This window comes from Lemur catta, chromosome 3 (assembly GCF_020740605.2).
Source record: "Lemur catta isolate mLemCat1 chromosome 3, mLemCat1.pri, whole genome shotgun sequence".
NCBI classification, from domain to species: Eukaryota; Metazoa; Chordata; class Mammalia; order Primates; family Lemuridae; genus Lemur; species Lemur catta.
This window is the reverse complement of record NC_059130.1, coordinates 109,307,374-109,328,549: the sequence shown is the minus strand read 5'-3', so window position 1 is coordinate 109,328,549 and position 21,176 is coordinate 109,307,374. Positions and strand designations below refer to the sequence as shown.

Here is a 21,176-nt window from a genome sequence, read left to right as displayed (position 1 = left end):
AAGGCGATGAAAACTTTCTGGGAAGTTGTCCTGAAAAAAGCAGCTCCGCGTAACACAGGGAGTTGGGAGGTGGCCGCTGCGGGAAAGAGCGATGAGTCCTGGGGGATCCAGCGGGGGAGGAGGCAGGAGGCGCCTCTTTGCCTCCCCAGGCCGGCCGAGGCATGAGGTCACCTGGCACAGTACCAGCAGCAGCTGCGGAGGACGCGCCGGCGCTGCAGAGGGAGGCAGTGTCAGGCTCGGGCCCCCGGGGAATCTCCCTCCGCCCCCTCGGGAGGCGTGCCCAGGAGTCCCGCCCACCGCCCGCCAGAGCCTGAGCTTTGTACCGCTCCACCAAGACCACGCCCTCTAGGCTAGGCCACGCCCATTAGCTGCTTTGAAACGCCGTAGTGGTCCCTCCGCCGCGGCCGGAGCTGTTGCTCCGCCTTCTCCCCTCTAGGCCACGCCCCCGAGCTCCGGCTACCCCATTTACCCTGGAGAGTCCTGAAACGCCGAACCTTGGCCCCGCCCACCGCCCGAGGCCCCGCCCCCGGCACCCCGCCCAGCAGTTTGAAGCGGCTCTGGCTGCAGCCGTCTCAGAGTCGCGCGCGGGGCGTGGGGCAGTGTGGAAGGACCTCGGTCGCGGCCGCTCGACGCCGGACTGTCCAGCGAGCGCAGCGCGGCGGGAGCCCGCAGCCAGAGCAGCCCCAGAGCAGAAGCAGCAGTCGCCACCGTCCGCGGAGCCCAGCCGAGCCGGCCATGGCGTTGTCGATGCCGCTGAACGGGCTGAAGGAGGAGGACAAAGAGCCCCTCATCGAGCTCTTCGTCAAGGTGAGCGCTCGCCTCGCGGTCCCACCCGGTCGGGCCCCCAGCGCCCGCCGGGCCGCGGGGGGCGGTGTCCCGAGGCTTCCCCGAAGCGCCGCCGCGCGGCGCCCGCACCCGGGAGTGAGGGGAGAGCTGCGGGCTCCAGCGCCCCCAGCCCATTGTCTCGGGGCCACCCGCGCCTTCCCGCCTGCGAGGGCTTGTCGAGGGGGACGGGGTGGAGACCCTGGCCTCAGAAAGCTCCAGAACGGGGCAGCGGCCACCGTCTCCGGCGGCGCGGGTCCGGCGTGCGGGTGGTCCGAAGAGCCCGCGGGGTGGGACGAGCCTCCCCCGCCGGCGGCTCCCAGCCCGGGGCGCGCCGGAGTCCCGTCACCCGCCCCGCAGCCTGGCGCCGGCCCCACCCCTCCCCACCCCAGCCCTCGGGGCCACCCCAGCCAGGGAGCCTCGAGCCAGTCCTCAGATGATAAACCCAACTTCTTCGAACCCTTTTTGAAAGAGCATTTGCTCCCCGTCAGTATGAAACTGAAACTTTAATGTTTGATGCAATCTTAAAAAATTTACGAAAGAGCAGACGCTCCTGGACGATGGGAAAAGACCGAGATTCTCAACTAGAGTTTTTCTGTCTTAGGTATTTACCACCATCTGGTTTTCTTGTTTCTCAAGCGCGGAGTGTTTTGTATGATGCAACATTTTGGCTTCTCCCCTCGGTGTTGCTGCCTCGGGAAAGATTGTGTGTGCCCTTTTGTTTTGAAAAGAATTGATCAGGGAAAGAATTCATAACTTGCTTGGGTTTTAAAGGGTTGATTTTCCCCTGTCTCTTTAGCTTTTGTATCCTGGAACTACCTTATTTGCTTACAAATACTACCCCTAACCTTTTCCTTTTTTCTTTAATATTTTTCAGTTTAGCAAGGGAGAGCGAGTAGAAGTTAAAAACATCTGGATCCAGCTACTTCCCTCAAAACTTATTTAAAATCTGTTGAGATTCTCTCAGCCACTTAACTTAAAAAGCCAGGCTCATTCAGAGCTAGGCAACATACTGGAAACTTAACGGGAATGTAGAACTATTTTGTTCCTTTTTTTTTCCCCCCTCAGTTTATTTTAAAGAAAGGGAGACATTGAAGGGTGTGTTTAATAAGAGTTAAAGAGAAGAAATTATCAGCAAATGATTAAACAATGTTTGTCTTAGGACTTTCTTTCAATTATGAGTTTTAAAAACATTTTGGTCCAGGAAACTGAAACAGAAGACAGGTATAGAACTCCCAGAATATCAGTGTCTTAAGTTGCTTTGGGTGGCAGATATGATATGGTACTTTGAGGTGCAGAGAATGTAGGAAGGAATCTGAAATAAGAAAGGAAAAAGAGAAGGCCGGGGTGGGAGTGGACAGCAGTATGAAGAAGGGAAAAAGGTGGGTAAGAAATCAGTAAAAAAAATTTTACTGAGCTAGAAATAAGAAGGAATTTCCATAACCTTAAAAAAAGTATATCCACTAATCTAAAAAACATGATACTTTAATGGTGAAACTTTAGAAGCAGTATTAAAACTTAGCATCAGATAAGGATACTATCAGTATGGCTTCTAGTCAGCATTGGATCGGAGGACCTAAGCAATACAGTAAGACAAGAAAAATGAAGTATAAGAATTAGCAAGGAAGTGATCAATGCTTAGTGCCCTGCTTGCTGTTAATTTAATCTTTCAGTTAGAAGGAGAGGAGTGTGGTGCACTATTTCTCCAACTTGGGTTACTTGCATACCCCTTCCCAGTTTTCCATATCGTAAACCACTTGAAATCATCCTGCTTACCACTGGTTGTAAGGCTTTCTCACTGGGCTTGGCAGCAGAGAGCCAGGGTTCAAGTCACAGTCTGTACCCAGGCTGGGTTACCTTGGGCAATTTGTTTTCCCTCTTTAAATAAATATTTTCCTCATTTGTGAAATGAGAGGTGAAACCTTTTTTTTTTTTTGATACAGAGTCTCACTCTGTTGCCCCGGCTAGAGTGCCGTGGCATCAGCCTAGCTCACAGCAACCTCAGACTCCTGGGCTCGAGCGATCCTCCTGCCTCAGCCTCCCGAGTAGCTGGTACTACAGGCATGTACCACCATGCCCGGCTAATTTTTTCTATGTATATATATATATGTTTTTAGCTGTCCGTATAATTTCTTTTCTATTTTTAGTACAGACGGGGGTCTCTTGCTCAGGCTGGTATCGAACTCCTGAGCTCAAACAATCCGCCCGCCTCGGCCTCCCAGAGTGCTAGGATTACAGGCATGAGCCACCGTGCCCGGCCGAGAGGTGAAACCTTTTCACCCTGTGATTCAACATTTGTACTGATATAGATCAGGTTAGTTGTTTGAAAGGAAAAAAGTGGACCGGTAAAATGTGGTAAAGGATATTCTTGGTTTCTTTTTAAAACTTATGTGTGGGAAATGCAAATGGTGGAAAATACCCTTGTAAATATAGTTATTTTGAAAGCAGTGAGGGGGCAGAGGCTGTGGTTGTCCAGAGTGATGTGTTAGACACTGTTAATTATTCTGCCAAGAAGTATCTGAGTTTGTAGCAGAAATCTATTTATACTTGCACATAGCATGTATAGAAATTTAAAATTTGGTGGTGGTGCAGGGGGCATACAGAGGGGTATGATGGGGTATTGAGCCTACCTGTCAAGGACTGAGCTTTAAATTGAAGAGATATAGACTAGGAACTTCTCAAATAGTGTCACTGGACTCAGAGCTACATTTCCTTTCTTGTGGGTATTGTTTTTGGATTTGTCTGCCCCTGAGCCCTGTGACTCCGTCATCTGTGTAACAGCAGTTCCCCATTGTTGCTTTTTTATCCCAATATCTAGAGGATAGGATACCCTCCCAGTAGTAAAAAAAGGTTTACAATGGCAGACATCCTCAACAGTGGAGATGCTGTCTTCCCCACACTGAGGGGCCTGGTGGGTGTGTGTATTTCCAGTTTGGAACCACCAACCAATAGGGTAAAGTTCAGACCCTTTAGCAAGGGCATATAAGGTCCCTTATAATCTGACCACTACCTGGATTTCTTATCCAATTTGTCCATTTACTAGTTGTGTGTCCCAAGACACATTACTTAAATTTCTCTGTGCCACATCAATATAGTTGGGATATTAATAGACTAACCTTATGGGAATAAATTAATTAAAAATGTAGTATGCACTAATCTTAGAAAAGTGTCTAATACACAATAAACAAATAAATGCTAGTTGCATATCATTTTGTATATAAATATTTATATGCAGATGTCCCCTGGGTGTAGTTATTGTTCAGAGGGCCTGCAACTTTTAAGAGGGTACCAAATGTTTAAAATGAAATTTCAGGGCATTTTATTGTCAATGAATATGTCTACCATGCTTTGGAATTGCAAACCATTTACTGAAATCGTGATGGTTTGAGTGTCAAACCTTGGTGCTTCATTCTGTTTTCTCTAGCCTCCAGACTCCAAAACCCCATGGGATATCACCGCTTTTTTTCTCCGTTCTTTAATACTTGTAATCTTTTCATGTATCTACCGTATTTTCCACCACTGTTTCTTCTTGGCTGTGTTAAGAATTTGGGGAACCAAGATTTCTGTTTGGGTAAAACTAAGTATTAACTTTTGAACCACAAAATGACAGAATTTGAGAAGAGACTGGATTTTTAGATTTTTTTTTTGCTTGTATAAGCCCAGCTTGTATTGACATTCCCTCCCTCCTGTACCCTCCAGGTGGCTTTGATGTGATGGTGGTATTTCTGATCTCAGTTTAGGAAGTAATCCATTCATAGAGTTTCCTTTTATGGACTGGAATATAAACTTGTTGGTGTACCATTATGAATTGAGACAATTCATAATTTTTAATAAAGTTTTAAAACCTAACTTTGGTATTTGTTAATACATACATTTTCCTACCCTTTCAGTCTCCCTACACTTCCCCATTTTTCAGATTGCTGTCTTTTCAACAATTTCCCAGTGGTACACTGTCGGCAAATAGTCACTAACCTGCTGGGATTGGAGCCATGGTTGTAAAAAGTTAATCTGGTGCAAGGTGGCATAACACATGAGAATAACTGTTTCTTTTGAGATATTTGGCAGGAGTTTCTAATGTGCATGGACCCTGGAGCCAGACTGCTCATCTTGAATCTGGTGGCTTCTAGTAATATGTCAGGCAAGTTTCTTAAGCTCTCAGTACTTCGGTTTCCTGACTTCCAATATCAGGATCATAGTAATAATTTCATACGGTTTCTGAGGGGATTAAAACTGGTAATCTGTATGTATTAATTAGGGTAGTTTAAACTGTTAAAATAAGTAATCTCCAAATAATGGTTCAAGTAAGTTAGAAGTTTAATTCTTTCTTACCTAGCAGTCCAGTAGGATATTTTAGATGTGGAGGTAGCTTTCCTCAGAGTCATTTAGAGACCAAGGCTCTTTCCATCTTATTTGTCCAGTAACCCCCAGAGCATTATCCTCTTCTGATTTGTCAAAGCTGACTGCTGACAGGTCCTGGTTGCAGCCAGTGGGAGGGAGAGAATATGGAGGAGTCACCTCTTAAGTGCGCTAGCCCAGAAGTCCTACCTTTCATTTCTTGTCACATTCTATTGGAGAGAACTTAATGACATGGTGTCATCGAACTGCAAGGGAGGCTGGCAAGTGTGTTCTAGCCATATGTGCTGTGTAAAGCGTTAGGAAGAGTGCTTGACGCATGGTAAACACCTGTTTTTGTTGTTGATAATATATTAAATGTAGGCTTCATTATTAGGATTCAGGGGTTTCTGTAAGTCCTTGAAATTACATAAAAAATTCTAGGTGAGTCTTTTTTCTAGGAATTCCTAACCCAAGGGTTAAGAACCACTGTTCTAAAACGAGTAAATTGTGGAATTCTGAGGATTAAGAATAATTCATATATGCAAGGTATAAAAAGAAGGGGTTGGGCTAGATGATCTTTAAGGTCTGCAGTCCCCAACCCCTGGGCCGTGGACAGGTACCGGAACATGGCCTGTTAGGAACTGGGCCGCACAGCAGAAGGTGAGCGGTGTGTGAGCAAGCAAAGCTTCATGTGTATTTATAGCCGCTCCCATTTGCTGGCATCACTGCCTGAGCTCCGCCTCCTGTCAGTCAGATCAGTGGTGGCATTAGATTCTCAAAGGAGTGCAAACCCTACTGTAAACTGCACATGCAAGGGATCTAGGTTATGCACCCATATGAGAATGTAATGCATTATGATCTGAGGTGGAGCTGAGGTGGTGATGCTAGTGCTGGGGAGTGGCTGCAAATACAGATTATCATTAGCAGAGAGGTTTGACTGCACAATAAATGTGCTTGAGTCATCTTGTCCGTGGAAAAATTGTCTTCCATGAAACTGGACCCTGGTGCCAAAAAGGTTGGAGACCTCTGTTTTAGGTCACTTCCAGTTCTGATTATCTGTGACTTAAAGAATTTACTGGCATGAACTACGTGTTTAATACTGAGGTACTATGGAAGACATAAGAAATTATTAAATATTTCATATCTTTAGGCTTATAAATTTTATTGGAAAGAAAACAATACAAGATGGTACACATGTAAGGAGTCAAGTGTGGTTCACATTAAGTTGGACTAGAAGATATGGGGAAAGATAGAAGTAGGCTTAAACTTCACCTTGAAAAAAGTGAATAGGTGAATTGGGAATAGCCAAGAAACGAAATGTTAGTTTTGACATAATTTGTAAACTTAAGCAGAAAACAATTGATAGGACTGATACCTTTGAAAGAAGAAGGAACCAGGAATGATTCAAATCTCTGGTGCCAGGGAGACAAGTTATTTAAAAGTTGAGGATTAGACTTTTAAAACCTAACATTGGTTTTTGTTAATACATATGTTTTCCTGCTGGTTTCAGTCTCTTTACACTTTTTGGGATTGTTTTCTATCAACAACTTCCCAGTGGCATTTGGGAAGGTGCAAATGGATTATACAGATGGAGTCTAAAGTTGGGGTTTCTTTATTTTTTGTCTCAAGGGCAAACTTCAACTTTCCCCTCCTCTTTTTTTCCTTCTCTTTTTAGAGAAAGGGTCTCCCTCTTGCTCAGGCCTGGTCTTGAACTGAGCTCAAGCAATCCTCCTGCCCTGGGCTCCCAGAGTGCTAGGATTACAGGTGTGAGTCACCCCGCCCAGCCTCTTTTTTCTTCAAAGAGAACAAATGGAATAAAGTTTCTGTAGTAAATGTTGCTGAGAACTGTGTTCTAATAATTGAACATCATGACAATGTTACTTTAGATCCAGTTGATTTGCTATTCACTTGAGATTTCTAGAAGAGAAAATTCCGGGGATAGAAATGAATGTAAAATGTGACGTTAATGGAAACTGTATTTAACTTTTGCTCTGAAGACCTAAGAGTGCAACTTTTGGCAAAGACCAAGGTGTAGATTTTGGTTAGATATAAAATTCTGAGAGAAAGGGGCTCAGGCAGAAGTCTTTTGAGCCAAGGGATTGAACATAGGAGATGAGAGGCAATTGAAAGGCCTCACTGTTACTAAAAATCACAGTTGGTTTGGAAAGATGCTTACAGAGGGGCCTTGAAGCCAGTAAAATGGTGAGCAAGACTTTCCCACTTCCTGTTTCATTAGAGTAGTGAAGCCTCTGTTCTGGTGTCTCCTGAATAGGGAATTTGTGAATCCATAAAAGGAAAATGTGTTAGGCAAGATGGGAAGTGTGATTAAGACGTGAGTTAAGATTTCAGTTAAGTAAAGGAGTAGGCTAGGATGGGTTTGCCTATTTTAGAGGCCCTTATAGAGAATGGAAAGGGACTTTCTGAAGGAAAATAACATTTAGGTCATGATAACAAACCATCCAAATATGATTTAACAGAAATCTAAATTTAATTCCGGGCATCAGTTTGTGAATCTTCTTGGGACTTTTAATCTTGTTGTCTTTTTTGACACTTGGCTTTTATCCCTTAGTGGTCAGTACCAAATATTGGTATAAGTAATATCAATTAGCTGTCTTTGATTTTTGTTTTTTCCCTTTAACTTATAAAACCAGGTGATTGTATTAATCCAATTATAAATTTATGCAGTGACAACTTAATGTAGGTAAGACTATTTGAAAATTGTGTCAAAGGTAGACTAGAGTATGTTAAATTTTAACATGTTAAATTTCAGCATATTCTAGAATAAGTAACAATATTAGAACAAGGGCCAGGTATTGACCTGAGTTCATCATGCATATATTTTGTACTTTTAGTTTAGATTTCTTTCATAGATTTCTTTGCTTTTCTTGAAGCTAAAATACAGTGTAACTCTAAGCTAGGAGTATGACAGGTGTTCTTCTATTTTTTGATAATAAAATTGTTACTTCCAACTTTACATGTGAAATAACTTATTCTAATGAAAAGATTTAGTTCTCATTATAATAGTTGTAAAAATGTCAGTCATCTGTGATTACTTAAGTATTGAATTACCACTGTGCAGCATAGCTATTTACTTGTGTGTGGGGAGGAGAAGAAAAAAAGAGAATCTGAACAACCACTGGATAATACAAAACCCAACAGATGAAAGCTGAGGTAGTTAAGAATTTTTAAGGGTTTGTGAGTTCTCTGCATGTTTTCCTCTGCTAACAACCAGTTACTTTATTTTGGAGGTATAGACAAGGAGGTAGATTACTAGAATGAACATTCATTAAAAACTAAAGACGAACCAAGATTAGGTTATTGTGCTACGTAGGAAAACCGGAAGCTTGGTAGCTATGAGAACAGACTACACAGACTAATCGGAGAAAAAAAGAGGGTGGTTAGAGTTAGGAAATTAAATCTTGGCCTTGAACATAATATACCCAATACTGGAATGAAATTTTTTCAAAGATCTAAACTTATGAAGAGTGTGCTGTTTTATATTACATTCTTTTTTTTTCTTTTTTTTTTGAGACTCTGTTGCCTGGGCCTAGAGTGCCGTGGCGTCAGCCTAGCTCACAGCAACCTCAAAATCCTAGGCTCAAGCAATCCTCCTGCCTCAGCCTCTGAGTAGCTGGGACTACAGGCATGCGCCACCATGCCCAGCTAATTTTTCTCTATATATTTTTAGCTGTCCATATGATTTCTTAGTAGAGACAGGATCTTGCTCTTGCTCAGGCTGGTCTCAAACTCCTGACCTCGAGCGATCCACCCGCCTTGGCCTGCCAGAGTGCTAGAGTTACAGGTGTGAGCCGCCTCGTCCGGCCAGTGTTCAGTTTTTGACTAGCTGAGTTTGAGATGGCTGAGATGTTGAAGGAAGATGTCTGATAGAAGGTTGAATATACAGATCTAGTCACAAAGAAGTCTAGGCAGGGCAGAGAAATTTGGGACTTGATGACATATATATGATATGAAATTTATGTGGGATTTAAAGTGTATGAGATCATTCTGTGTATGAGTAAAAGAGCAAGGAAAATGCATAGGACCAAGTTCTGAGGAACTGTCAGCACTTAAGGGTTCAGTAATGGAGGAGAAGTTAGAAAAGGAGAACAAAGAGGAGTTGTGATAGAGCATTAGTGGTGAGAGGAAAACTGTGAGAGCAAGGTACCCAAGAAGCTAAGAGAGTTTTTAAGAAGGAAGGAGTGACTGTTTGTATCAAGGTGAGTGTCTTGGATTTAACCATCTGGAAGTCACTGGTAACCTTAGTGTGAACAGCTTTGGTGACGTGGTAGTGATGGGGGAGCCATAATACAACGGGAGTGGAGTCAATGTGTAAACCAATTCTGACAAGAAACTTGGCCATGTAGAAGAGACAGGTTAATAGCTGAAAGGGGATACATGTCAAGGGAAAGCTTTTTTAAAAAGTGTGAGCTGTAGGAGCTGGGTTGAATGCTGATCTATTAGAGAAAGAGGTGGATGATTAAATGGAGACATGGTTTAATGGATGCACTTCGGGAAATCTCCCAAATGCCACCTATTCCATTAGGTCTCCCTCAGTGGTGTGTATTTCTCCTTCATATGAACCTTCATGCAACCTTTTTTATCCCCCTTTTTTACTTGAGGCCAAACTCTGAGAGAGAGATTTTGTTCCTCATCTTTGTATACCTCAAACCATCCAACACTGTTTGTTGAAAGACCAGGTTTCTCCACTTCCTTACCCCCTCAAGTGCAAACACCATTTTGTTGCTCTGTACTAAATAGAGGATCAAGTACAAATCCATAGTCTGGCATTCAAGTCTATAGCCTTGATAGCTTAGCTTCAATGAGTAGAACATACTTATCTCCTACTTCCTGTGTCTTACACTACAGCCAAATTGAACTCTTCTTTGTTTCCTATTCCACATAGGCTATCCTGTTTGCCTGAAGCAACCTTTCCTATCTATTGCATCCCATTTGTTTTACTCCTACATTATCCTTTAAGTCTCAATTTAAATGATTCTTTATTAATCCTTAGGGATTTGTATTTTATATCTCTTTTATTTGACTCTTCTGTTATTTTCTTTGATGATAGTTTTTCATATGTTTTATCTTTGCTGCAATAAAGTAAGCACCATGAGAGTAGGGTCCTTGTCTTCTTCATCTTTGGATCCACCACAATATTTAGTAGATTGCCTGTTTCATAATAGGCGCTCAATAAATCTTTTTTATTGAATGAGTAAGTATCTTGAATATAATTGATAGACCTAACCTTACTGCTACTAATTTTAGTTGTCTTAAAATATTCTTTAAAAATGCTATCCTTTGAAAAGAAGAGTATCTTTCAAGAGTAGTATTTGGTGGATAGTTGACAGGAAACAAAGCATAGACCAGCTGAGATTGCTGGCAGATGTAGTATTCCACCAAATTTGGCTATGTTAAAACATTAATGATTTAGTGTAGATTTGGAGGGGAAAATTTTACTTTATTAGTTGTCAACTCACCATCAGAAGCCTTTCACTCACTTTTTCTGATGTGACAGTACTTAGTTTGAAAAAGATCCCAGGTCATAGTGACAGACCCTTATTTGGCTCTAGACTTTTAAGCATGGCATAGTATTGCTTACAATTATATTGCTTTTTAGTTACAATATCTTCAAAGTGAAAAGCAGAGTATTAAGAATTTTCTCTGCGAGGGGGTGGGGGAGAATAAAAAAAAAAAAGAATTTTCTCTTGACTCACATGCCCAGTAAGACTGTGCAAGATAAACTCTTCACAAGGTAAATGTTAGGATGGAAAAGCCTAGTAGGTGCTCATGGTGCGGATGGAGAAAGATTTCTCACACAGAGATTAATATACAAAGGAAAATTTATTTTATCCTTTGGAAGGACAGAGAATGAGAGCAGAGAGATGATGTGGCATCCCAAAGAAAGAGATGGGAGATGCCAGCAGCTAGGCCAGGTGGCTTGCTGCTTGTATGGGGATGAAGAGAAAAATAGTTAATTGTTGTGAATTGCAGTATTTGCTCCTTCTCTTCTTCTTAACTACAAGCAGATAATGGAATCTGGTATGTGAAACTGCTACATTGTTCCCTGTGCTTTCCGGATAAAGGGACCTTGCCTTCAAGATTTGTGTGGAGATTGTCCCCCATGCTGTCATCCAGGAACTTCTCAGGTACTACTCCAGGCTGTAGAAACAGATGCTAAAAGGCAGTTTTAGTCAATAGGTCTAGCACTGTAAAACATTTTATATTTCCTTTTGTCTGCTGGGCTCCCTTGAGGTGTTCAGAGCTCAGCAGGGCACCTGTTAGCTAGGTGGAGAGGGAGCAGAGCTGATTTATTTTGCTCACAAGACCACCTCCTTTCAGTAAACATATTGTGTATCTTTCTGTTACCCAAAGATCGCTATTTGTCCCTGAGGCCAAATCGGTGAGAAAGAAGAACCCAGGACAAGTGGTTTGAGGAAAAGGAAAGATAGCCCAGGGCAACAGAGCAAGACACTGTCTCAAAGAAAAGAAAAAAAGAGGAAAAGGAAAGACAAGTTTATTTTGCTGGCAGTTGAGGAGGGCAGCAGCAGACTAGCATCTCAAAAGACTGCCATCCTGCCTTTAAGCAGAAAGACAGGACTTTTTATTTTTTTTATTTTTTGTTTTTTGGGGCATCAGCCTAGCTCACAGCAACCTCAAACTCCTGGGTTCAAGCAATCCTTCTGCCTCAGCCTCCGAGTAGCTGGGACTACAGGCATGTGCCACCATGCCCAGCTCATTTTTTCTATATATTTTTAGTTGTCCAGCTAATTTCTTTCTATTTTTAGTAGAGACGGGGTCTCACTCTTGCTCAGGCTGGTCTTGAACTCCTGAGCTCAAAGGATCCCCCCTCACCCCTTCTCGGCCTCCTAGAGTGCTAGGACTACAGGCGTGAGCCACCATGCCGAGGGCTACACAGGGCTTTTTAAAGGGGGGTTTTCAGCGGTTGGGCTCTGGTCTATGTGACTATGGCTTTGGGCTATTGCTTCACTATAGTTGGTGGTTTTGATTGACCTTATCTCTGGTGAAGAGAGAGGATCTCATGACCTCCAGACAATTCTGTGGAGCTGTCTCCTGTGGTTTAAGATAATAGAAAACAAAGAACATTTTTCTGCTCGGTTGATTACTTGCCTGGGGCAGGAATGCAGGTTTTAATTCCCAAAAAGATTGGGGGATTTTAAATAGTCAAATCCAAATTTGTAAATCATTTTGCCCTTTTTCAGACCTTTACCTCTGTTACATTTTCTCTAACTCTAGAACTAAGAGCAATCTTCCCCATAAATAAAATGAACTTCAAGCCTGAATAAAATCTGACCTTCACCATTTAATTTGACCCGTTAAATTTTTTTCACTGTGTTTCTGGTATCTTCTGGCATTTCTCAGAATTTGTATCTTTGCTTCCTTCCTTTAGTACTGGCAGATAGTTCTTTAAATGTAGTTACTGGCAGATATCCCTTTAAATGTGATAAGAAGGCTGTCATGGTAGGGTATCTGGATTCTTGCCAAAATTGATTCCTTTGTCTTTTATTAAAAATAATATCTCAAGCAAATTTAGGACCCACCAATAAAGCCCTGAATTCCTTTGTATGTATTTACTTTGTATTTGTGCCCTCTCTCACTGCAATTTTTTTGGTAAATATAGAAAAGGTACAAATTAAGCAATCGTTCATTAAACAAACCTTTCTAAGTGCAGACTAAGTACTAGGAACTCCTCTAGGCACTGGGGAAATAAAATGTGCCGTCAAGTTCCAGTAGCCAAGATATAAGCTATAATGTAGGAAGAAACTCTGTACACAATCATCTTCCATGGGAAAATATTTTCCATGGAAGTCGTCTTAACTCACTGATTTTGGAGGCTTTTTTCACTTCTCCGAAGATCTGACGTGTGTATATTTAGAATAGGTGCTTATTCCCACTGACTTATTTTTCTATTGCATTTCTTAAATGCACACGATAGAAGAAATATATAGAAGAGTATTTCATACTTAATTGAACTAATATAAACATTTATGGAGTGTTTTCTATGTGCCAGACACTATCTTAACTGCATTACATGTATTAACTCATTTGATTGTTACTCAATAAAATGTTTGCTGAACGAATATACAGAAGCCTTTTTTTTTTACCCCCTGCACAGGCTTGATTGCAGAGGAGGCTGGTGGGAAAAGAAGAAATAAAAGATCACATGATTGGGAAAAAGCAAATGCCTATTAAATTCATAGAAATATTTTTACAAGAAGCAAGAGAATTAGACTGAGGGGTGATGCAAATCACTGGGCTCAATTCAAATTTGTTTTTGATTTAGCAACTCAATGATTCTTATTTTATTGAAATGAACAGATTTACTTTTTCTTCCTTGCAAAGTAAAAAAGGCTGAATGGAGAGCTGATGATGGTGTTTTGGCTCTGAGCATGTGGCTTGACAGTCATTGGGATTAAGGGTTGTGGTGGCAGTTACTGTCCTGATGACTCAGCAGGGACCCCTGTGTTATAATTGTTGCTTTGATTCTGGGTGTAAAAGTTCTTTCTGTCCTTTGAAATATTTGAGATGTGAGATCCCCAAGTTAGAGCTGGAGGATGATTGTAGAATTTGCAGTATCATTTGTATTCTCTATGTAGGCACTTCAGTCTATTTTGAAAATTATTAGAATTAATATTTATTTCAAATAGGCAATTGAGTTGTCATATAGAAGACTGGCTCTTTAGTGTTATGTTGTTGTTTTTTTTTTTTTTTTTTGTTTGTTTTACAGACAGAGTCTTGCTCTGTTGCCTGGGCTAGAGTGCTGTGGGGTCAGCCTAACTCACAGCAACCTCAAACTCCTGGACTCAAGCAATCTTCCTGCCTCAGCCTCCTGTGTAGCTGGGACTACAGGCATGTGCCACCACACCTGGCTAATTTTTCCTATTTTTAGTTGTCTGGCTAATTTCTTTTTTATTTTTAGTAGAGATGGGGGTCTTGCTGTAGCTCAGGCTGGTCTTGAACTCCTGAGCTCAAGTGATCCTCCTGCCTCGGCCTCCCAGAGTGCTAGGATTACAGGTGTGAGCCACCATGCCTGGCCATGCTGTTGTTTAGTGGTTAAGAGCGTGGACTCTGGAGTCTTGTAGACTGTGTTTGAATCCTCGTTCTACCCTTTCCTAGCTGTCTTGGTGTCTCCACTGGAGGTAATGTTATCTACGTCTTGGGCTTTTGTAAAGATTAAAAGAGTTAATATAAGAAAAGCACTAATATAAGAAAAACCCAGGGCTGGGCGTGGTGGCTCACGCCTGTAATCCTAGCACTCTGGGAGGCCGAGGTGGGTGGATCGCTTAAGGTCAGGAGTTCAAGACCAGCCTGAGCAAGAGTGAGACCCTGTCTCTACTAAAAATAGAAAGAAATTATCTGGACAACTAAAAATATATATAGAAAAAATTAGCCGGGCATGGTGGCGCATGCCTGTAGTCCCAGCTACTGGGGAGGCTGAGGCAGTAGGATCGCTTAAGCCCAGGAGTTTGAGGTTGCTGTGAGCTAGGCTGACGCCATGGCACTCACTCTAGCCTGGGCAACAGAGTGAGACTCTCTCAAAAAAAGAAAAAAAAAAAAGAAAAACCCTTAGCACTTAGTCTGATACATAGTAAGCCTTGTTTGCTTATTCTTATTTTGCCTTTGGGAGTGCAGAGTTAAGCCTGTGTTGGCCTGTGGTTAGTTTATAAATTCAATATACCATATGTGGTTTCAACCTCCAGGGTGTTACTGAGAGAAGTATCTGCCAGGCTGCCACTACAACCAAACAGGGCACTTCCCGTTCTTTATCAGAAGAGCAGGGTTACGGCTGGGCGTGGTGGCTCACGCCTGGAATCCTAGCACTCTGGGAGACCAAGGTGGGAGGATCACTCGAGGTCAGGAGTTTGAGACCAGCTTGAGCAAGAGCGAGACTCTGTCTCTACTAAAAAACAGAAAGAAATTGTCTGGACAACTAAAAATATATAGAAAAAATTAGCCGGGCATGGTGGCACATGCCTGTAGTCCCAGCTACTCGGGAGGCTGAGGCAGTAGGATTGCTTGAGCCCAGGAGTTTGAGGTTGCTTTGAGCTAGGCTGATGCCATGACACTCTAGTCAGGGCAAAAGAGCGAGACTCTGTCTCAAAAAAAAAAAAAAAAAAAAAGAAGAAGAAGAGCAGGGTTAGTACAAAGAAAGTCCAGGGTTAGACTTGGATTTAATCCTGAATTAACTTCAGTGAACCATGATCCTGTTGACACTTACTAGATAACTAAAGGACTGTCAGATTGGACTCTGTCATCCTAGGTCATCTGCCTCAGCAGCTCTTTCTGGACTTATAGCTGAACGGAGAGTCCATTGTTAGGAAGAGTGTTTTCTGTTTTTTTTTTTTTCTCTCTCGCTTTTCTTTCTTTCTTTCTTTCTTTCTTTCTTTCTTTCTTTCTTTCTTTCTTTCTTTCTTTCTTTCTTTCTTTCTTTCTTTCTGTGAAAGAACAGAGGAGGTAGAGAGGAATAATCTATGACATATGGGATCTATTGGTTCTGTAGAAGTACTTTTGAATTGGATTTTGGCTTCCTATGCTACTGAATTTTACTATTTCTTTTCTTTTTTTTTTTTTTTTTTTTTGAGACCGAGTCTCTCTCTATTGCCTGGGCTAGAGTGCAGTGGCGTCAGCCTAGCTCACAGCAACCTCAAACTCCTGGGCTCAAGCAATCCTCCTGCCTCAGCCTCCCGAGTAGCTGGGACTACAGGCATGCGCCACCATGCCCGGCTAATTTTTTCTATATATATTTTTAGTTGTCCAGATAATTTATTTCTATTTTTAGTAGAGATGGGGTCTCGCTCTTGCTCAGGCTGGTCTCTGAACTCCTGAGCTCAAACAATCTGCCCGTCTCGGCCTCCCAGAGTTCTAGGATTACAGGCATGAGCCACCGGGCCCGGCCTATTTCTTGATTTTTAATAGTATTCACTTATAAAGTTGAACTGGGCATATATTAACTAACATTTATGTAATGCTTTCTTTAGGGGAAATATAGACATATTTAGATATTTTTAAATCTTTATCATCCCAGAAAGAGAGGAAGACATTAAGTTCTTTTTATTTAATTTGTAGCACAAGAAATTGAGATTGTGTAGATTTACAGGTTTTTTTTTTTAAATTTTACTTTTTTTATACTTAGCCTTGCTTAAGCAAGACCTCAAAAAATTTGGTTACTAACTCATAACTGTCCCTCTCCAATGAAAATCTTTAGTAAAAGGCGAAAGATTTTTTCATTTTGAAGAGAAACCAGAGTATATAGATTTACAGGTTTTATGCTTAGTAATTTTTAAGGGGTAGGCTAGAGTTGAAGTCTCCTAATTGTTAATTTGTTTCTAGACCCTAAGATTATTATTGTTTTAAAAAACTTTCACCTTATACTACTGCAGTGAGATAAAGCTTAAAACTTTAGCATGGCTATAAGTGATAGATGATGAAATCATAAACAGACTTTAAAATCCTTTTATAATAATGTTATAAACTTCCTGAAACTGCTTAATTTATTCTTATACAGGAAAGAGTAAACTGATATATAAAAAAATTGAACAGTAGGTTTTTGTTTCCCTGTTAAGGCCAGATTAATAGTCATAAGATAATAGAGTTGGGTGCTTGCTATGACCAGGCTTAGTGTGCCAGCCTTTTACCTTATGTTAACTAATTTAACCCTCATATAAACTCCAAAATGGGTACTGTCCATACTGTTTTACACATGAGGATCAGAGAGGTGGTTATTTGTGTATGGTCGCAGGGCCAGTAAGTTGCAGTACTGGGATTTGTACCTACGTCTTTGTGATTCCGGAGCCTGAATCTTAACTACTAAAAGCTTTTTTATTTGTTTATGTTTTTTTGTCTATTTATTTAAAACTTGAAAGTTTACCTAATAGTTTTGTTTTCATTATGTACTATTTTCAGTGACCCTGAAAAGTAAAATTTCTGTGAATACTTAAGGATATTTCTAAAACATACTAACAACCAGTGAGCCTAGATGGTTCTTTAGATGAGTTTGGTTGCTTTCAGTTCTCTTGGTAAAATTTGAAAGGAAACTAAAATTTCCGTTACCTCACCTATTTGCATTTTGGGTGCCTGGTTAATTAGTATTTTAGAAAGCACTTTAAAGGGTTTATTTATAAGCTTGTTAAGGAACCTGATTTGAACATCACATATTTTGATTTTAGAATTGTTTTCCAATTTAGAAATGTCAGAGTGGTTCAAGTTTAACAAAAATTACGTGCTAATTTGTTAATGTTTTTCTCTGAGTTCTCCCGTCCTTCTTTCTTTCTTCTACACCCTTCAGGGGAGTCTATACTTTGCATTGTTGATAGAAAAAAAAAAAGCAAGGAAGTTTCTTTTTGTGGAGAGAGGAAATGGCTGTTAGTTCAGGACTTTATCCATATTAGGTATAAACTAAATATAGACATGTAATCCAGGAGTGAAGTCACATCTATAAAGTTTCTTAAGCAGAGCTAATGAGATCAGCCAGTGCTTTTGGATCTGTTTTTCCCCCCCTACTTTTGGCTCACTTAACAAACTGATTAGTCCTGTGGTCTGCCTGCCTTTACCCTATAAAAACAACAAGGAAAAAAAAATCAAACCATTTACAAGGAATCTTTCTATAAAACAAGCTCCTGAATAAAAAATAGTTGCTTTGTGTATGAAGCATAGTTACTTATGCCTTCTTTTGAGGGGAGGTTGTAAATATATTAGTTTCTTTAATTTCTTGACCCTATTGTTTTTCTATCACTGATTCCTTTTTTTTTTTTTTTAAGTTGGTTTTATCCTTGAGTCTTTGTTACACATATTTTTACTGTTGGTCAAACTCATCTCGTGTAAGTTGTAAGAAACCTCTGTTTTACTTAGTATTTTCTTGGTTTATTCAGTTTTTAATCATTAAGTCAGATCTGAGGGTGGCTAAGTGGTAATAAAATTTCTTCTGATTGCCTGGTCACAGAGATTGTAGTAGAACAGAATGATGGACTAAGTCTCCTGTTTCTGACCAAAGCACATGTTGCTTTCAAAGAAAGACTTTTAAAACTCCCCAAAAGCATTCTTACTCATAGTAACTGTTTTCAACTCTTGTGCTCCTTCTGAGAGCCCTTTGCAAGGTTTTCTAAATACTGAGGCACCTGTGAATGTGCTGTGCTTCTGAAGAGAATTACGTGTGTTTATGGCATATCTTATAAGTATTTTGGAATATAACTAACTCTGTAAAAAGTTTAGCTTAAGATATTTGAAGTGTTTTGGGGGATCAGTTCATGAAACCAAATGTTCTCCAAGGCTCAGTTCAAATATCTTTTGAACCCTTCTCTGACCTTATTGCTCCTTTAGCAGAACTAATCTTTCCTACTATTTGTTTAGTGCATTTTTATATTCTGCCACTCATTTGAATCATCTTTCATCACATCTTCTAGGCTAAAATGTGAATTCTAAGAGATCAGGAATCTCCTATTTTTTTTTCTTCTTTTATATCTCCTACCATAAACCTTGATATTAGGAGATAATTCATTAATATTGTAGGCATCTATTGGTGTTTTTGGGCAAATTGCTATGCATAGTATGGGGATAGAAACATTTCAGAGAGCATTAGGTTTGTTTCTGGTGTTGTGTTCTATATTACCTCATAGTAAAAAGACCAGAGGTAAAAGTAGTATTCAGTTATTGAACTTGAGATATGTAATTTGGGTTTTATGACTAGTTTCTCACTATATAGCCATTGGTCTAAACTTAATAACAGATTGGTTTAGAGGACTAGAATCTTCAAATTATATAACTGGAAGGCCAGGTTCAACTCCTGTATGTATGTATCATAACTGATTTGCTATTGTTTTCATCTTTAAAGTGTGTTTCTTAGAGGTGATATCCAGTCTAGTTTGGATTTATTTTATATACCAAGGTAGCCTTACACTTGGGTTAAGTTTAGGCCCAGACAGAAAGTTGAGACCTGAGATTCCAAAGTCAGATCCAGAGAATTAATTTCTCATAATTAGAAGTGGTCTATTAGAAAACAAATATAAATAGAGCTAATGAAAGTTCTTAGTGATAATGGAGGTTCCTTGCCAGAGAAGTGGAAAATATTTCAAGAGTGAATTCTTTGACCAGAAAGAATATATTGTATTTTCCAGATTAACTTCCTGAAAGATAAAGTTTAAGGAAAAATTTTGTTTGTTGTGTCTAAAATAAAGCAGATAGAACTATTCTAAGTTAGAATTTGTCTTTATTGTATTTAAGGCACCCGTACCAACTTGAAATGGGTAAGTTTAAAATTTCAATAATAAACATACTGTCTTACTATTGAGATATTTGAAGTTTCAGGCTAGCCAAGAAGATAGACAAGGACTCTGAATATTAACTTTTCACAACTGAAATGTGGTATTGAGTACATAATTTTTTTTTTATGATTTTTACCCAGAGCCACACCCAAGAAGCCTTGAGCAAGTGTACTCCTGAGTACATAATTTTTAAAGAAACTTATTTTGTAATATATTTTAATGAACATTTAAAAAATATGTAATCCAAACTAAAATACCCGAGAAAGATTCATTCATGTTTATCAAGTGCTAATATTTTATATTAAAATATTCTATAATATTTTCATGACTATGGTTTTTCATTGTTCATTATCATCATCATTAATCCACTGTTCTTAAGTCATTTACAGGTCTAAAATTCAGCTGTTAAACAATATTGTGATGTGAATTCTTATAGCCGGTTTTCAGTGCATATCCACATCAAGTAATTCTGTTTTTAAAGCCCTGTACATGTCTTATTTACCCTCTGAATTCTTTATTTTCCTTTTGTTTACTTAAAGTGTAATCACTTTTTTAAAGTTATAAAAAGCCTGTGCTTTTCCTCATTTTTTTTTTTTTTTTAAATTCCTTTTTTTGTGGAGATGAGGTCTCTCTACATTGCCCAGGCTAGTCTTGAACTCCTGGCCTCAAGGGATCCTCCTGCCTCTGCTTCCAAAAGTGCTAGGATTACAGGCATGAGCCACCACACCTGGCCTGAGAATTTAGGCTTTTTAGAAAAGGGAGAAATTGAATTTTTGATTCTACTGCTGAACTCTTGGTGGAATGTCTGGTTAAAATTGCTTGGTCTGAGAACTTGTTAGTAAACAGAAGTAGCTCTCACTCATCAAATTTAGGTAGCTGCCATAAGTACAGATGGGGGAAGAGGGGTATTTCTTGAATACTTCATTGTTTTCTTTCACTACGAGGATTCTTTTCTGCATCTAGTCTATACTGCAGCATGTATATTTTAAAACTGCCCTTAGGGAAAATGAGCTGATGGATTTTGACTTGCAGAAGAATTTCACCCATCCCCTTAACATAGTTGTCTTCAGTTGATAAACAAAGGAAGACTCTGGCAGTTATTGAATTTATCTTTGGTTAGAAGATCTTAAAAAAATGAAGGTTAGGGCAATGAAAAATTTAAGATGCACTTTTTTTTGATGTGACCAAAGTGAGAATAACTAATTATAAAGGGAGCATGTTCCTCTTTTTAAATAAAATAATCATAGCTTAATATAGTAAACACAAATTTTAGCGTTCTGTATTTCTGAAACTAACTCATTTAAATGTCAAACATTCAAATTCTACATAGTTTTATCTGAAAATGTCTTGACTTCCATTCTTTAAAGATATTTTTGCTGGATATAGGATTTGGACTTGATTTTTATTGTTTTTCTTTCAGCACTTTAAAAATGTTGTTCCTTGTTTTCTAGTCTCCATTATTTCTGATGAGAATTCAACTGTCATTCAACTCATTATTCTTTTGTATGCAGTGTATTGTTTTTTGTCTAGCTACCTTAAAGATTTTTCTTTGCTTTTTAGCATTTTAATTATGACATACCTAAGTGTGGGTTTCTTTATGTTAACCCTGCTTGATGTTCATGAAGCTTCTTGAATCTGTGAATTTATCTTTATTTGGGAAATTTGGGGCCCTTATTTCTTTTTTTTTTTTTTTTTTTTTTTTTTTTTTTTTTTTTGAGACAGAGTCTCACTTTGTTGCCCGGG

General features: G+C 39.8%; 1 protein-coding gene and 1 non-coding gene across 2 annotated transcripts in view; one reads left to right on the top strand and one right to left on the bottom strand.

Moving 5' to 3' along the window:
• The first annotated feature begins 455 nt into the window (after positions 1-455).
• CLIC4 (chloride intracellular channel 4) overlaps positions 456-21,176 on the top strand; it is a 73,929-nt gene continuing 53,208 nt past the window's right edge. The window contains exon 1 of the mRNA XM_045545961.1: positions 456-807. Coding sequence (XP_045401917.1) covers positions 736-807 — 72 coding nt within the window. The 5' untranslated portion in view covers positions 456-735. The remainder of the gene's footprint in view (positions 808-21,176) is intronic.
• LOC123636117 lies at positions 16,308-16,425 on the bottom strand. Its single transcript, XR_006734331.1, has one exon. It is a non-coding gene; the product is annotated as a U5 spliceosomal RNA (small nuclear RNA).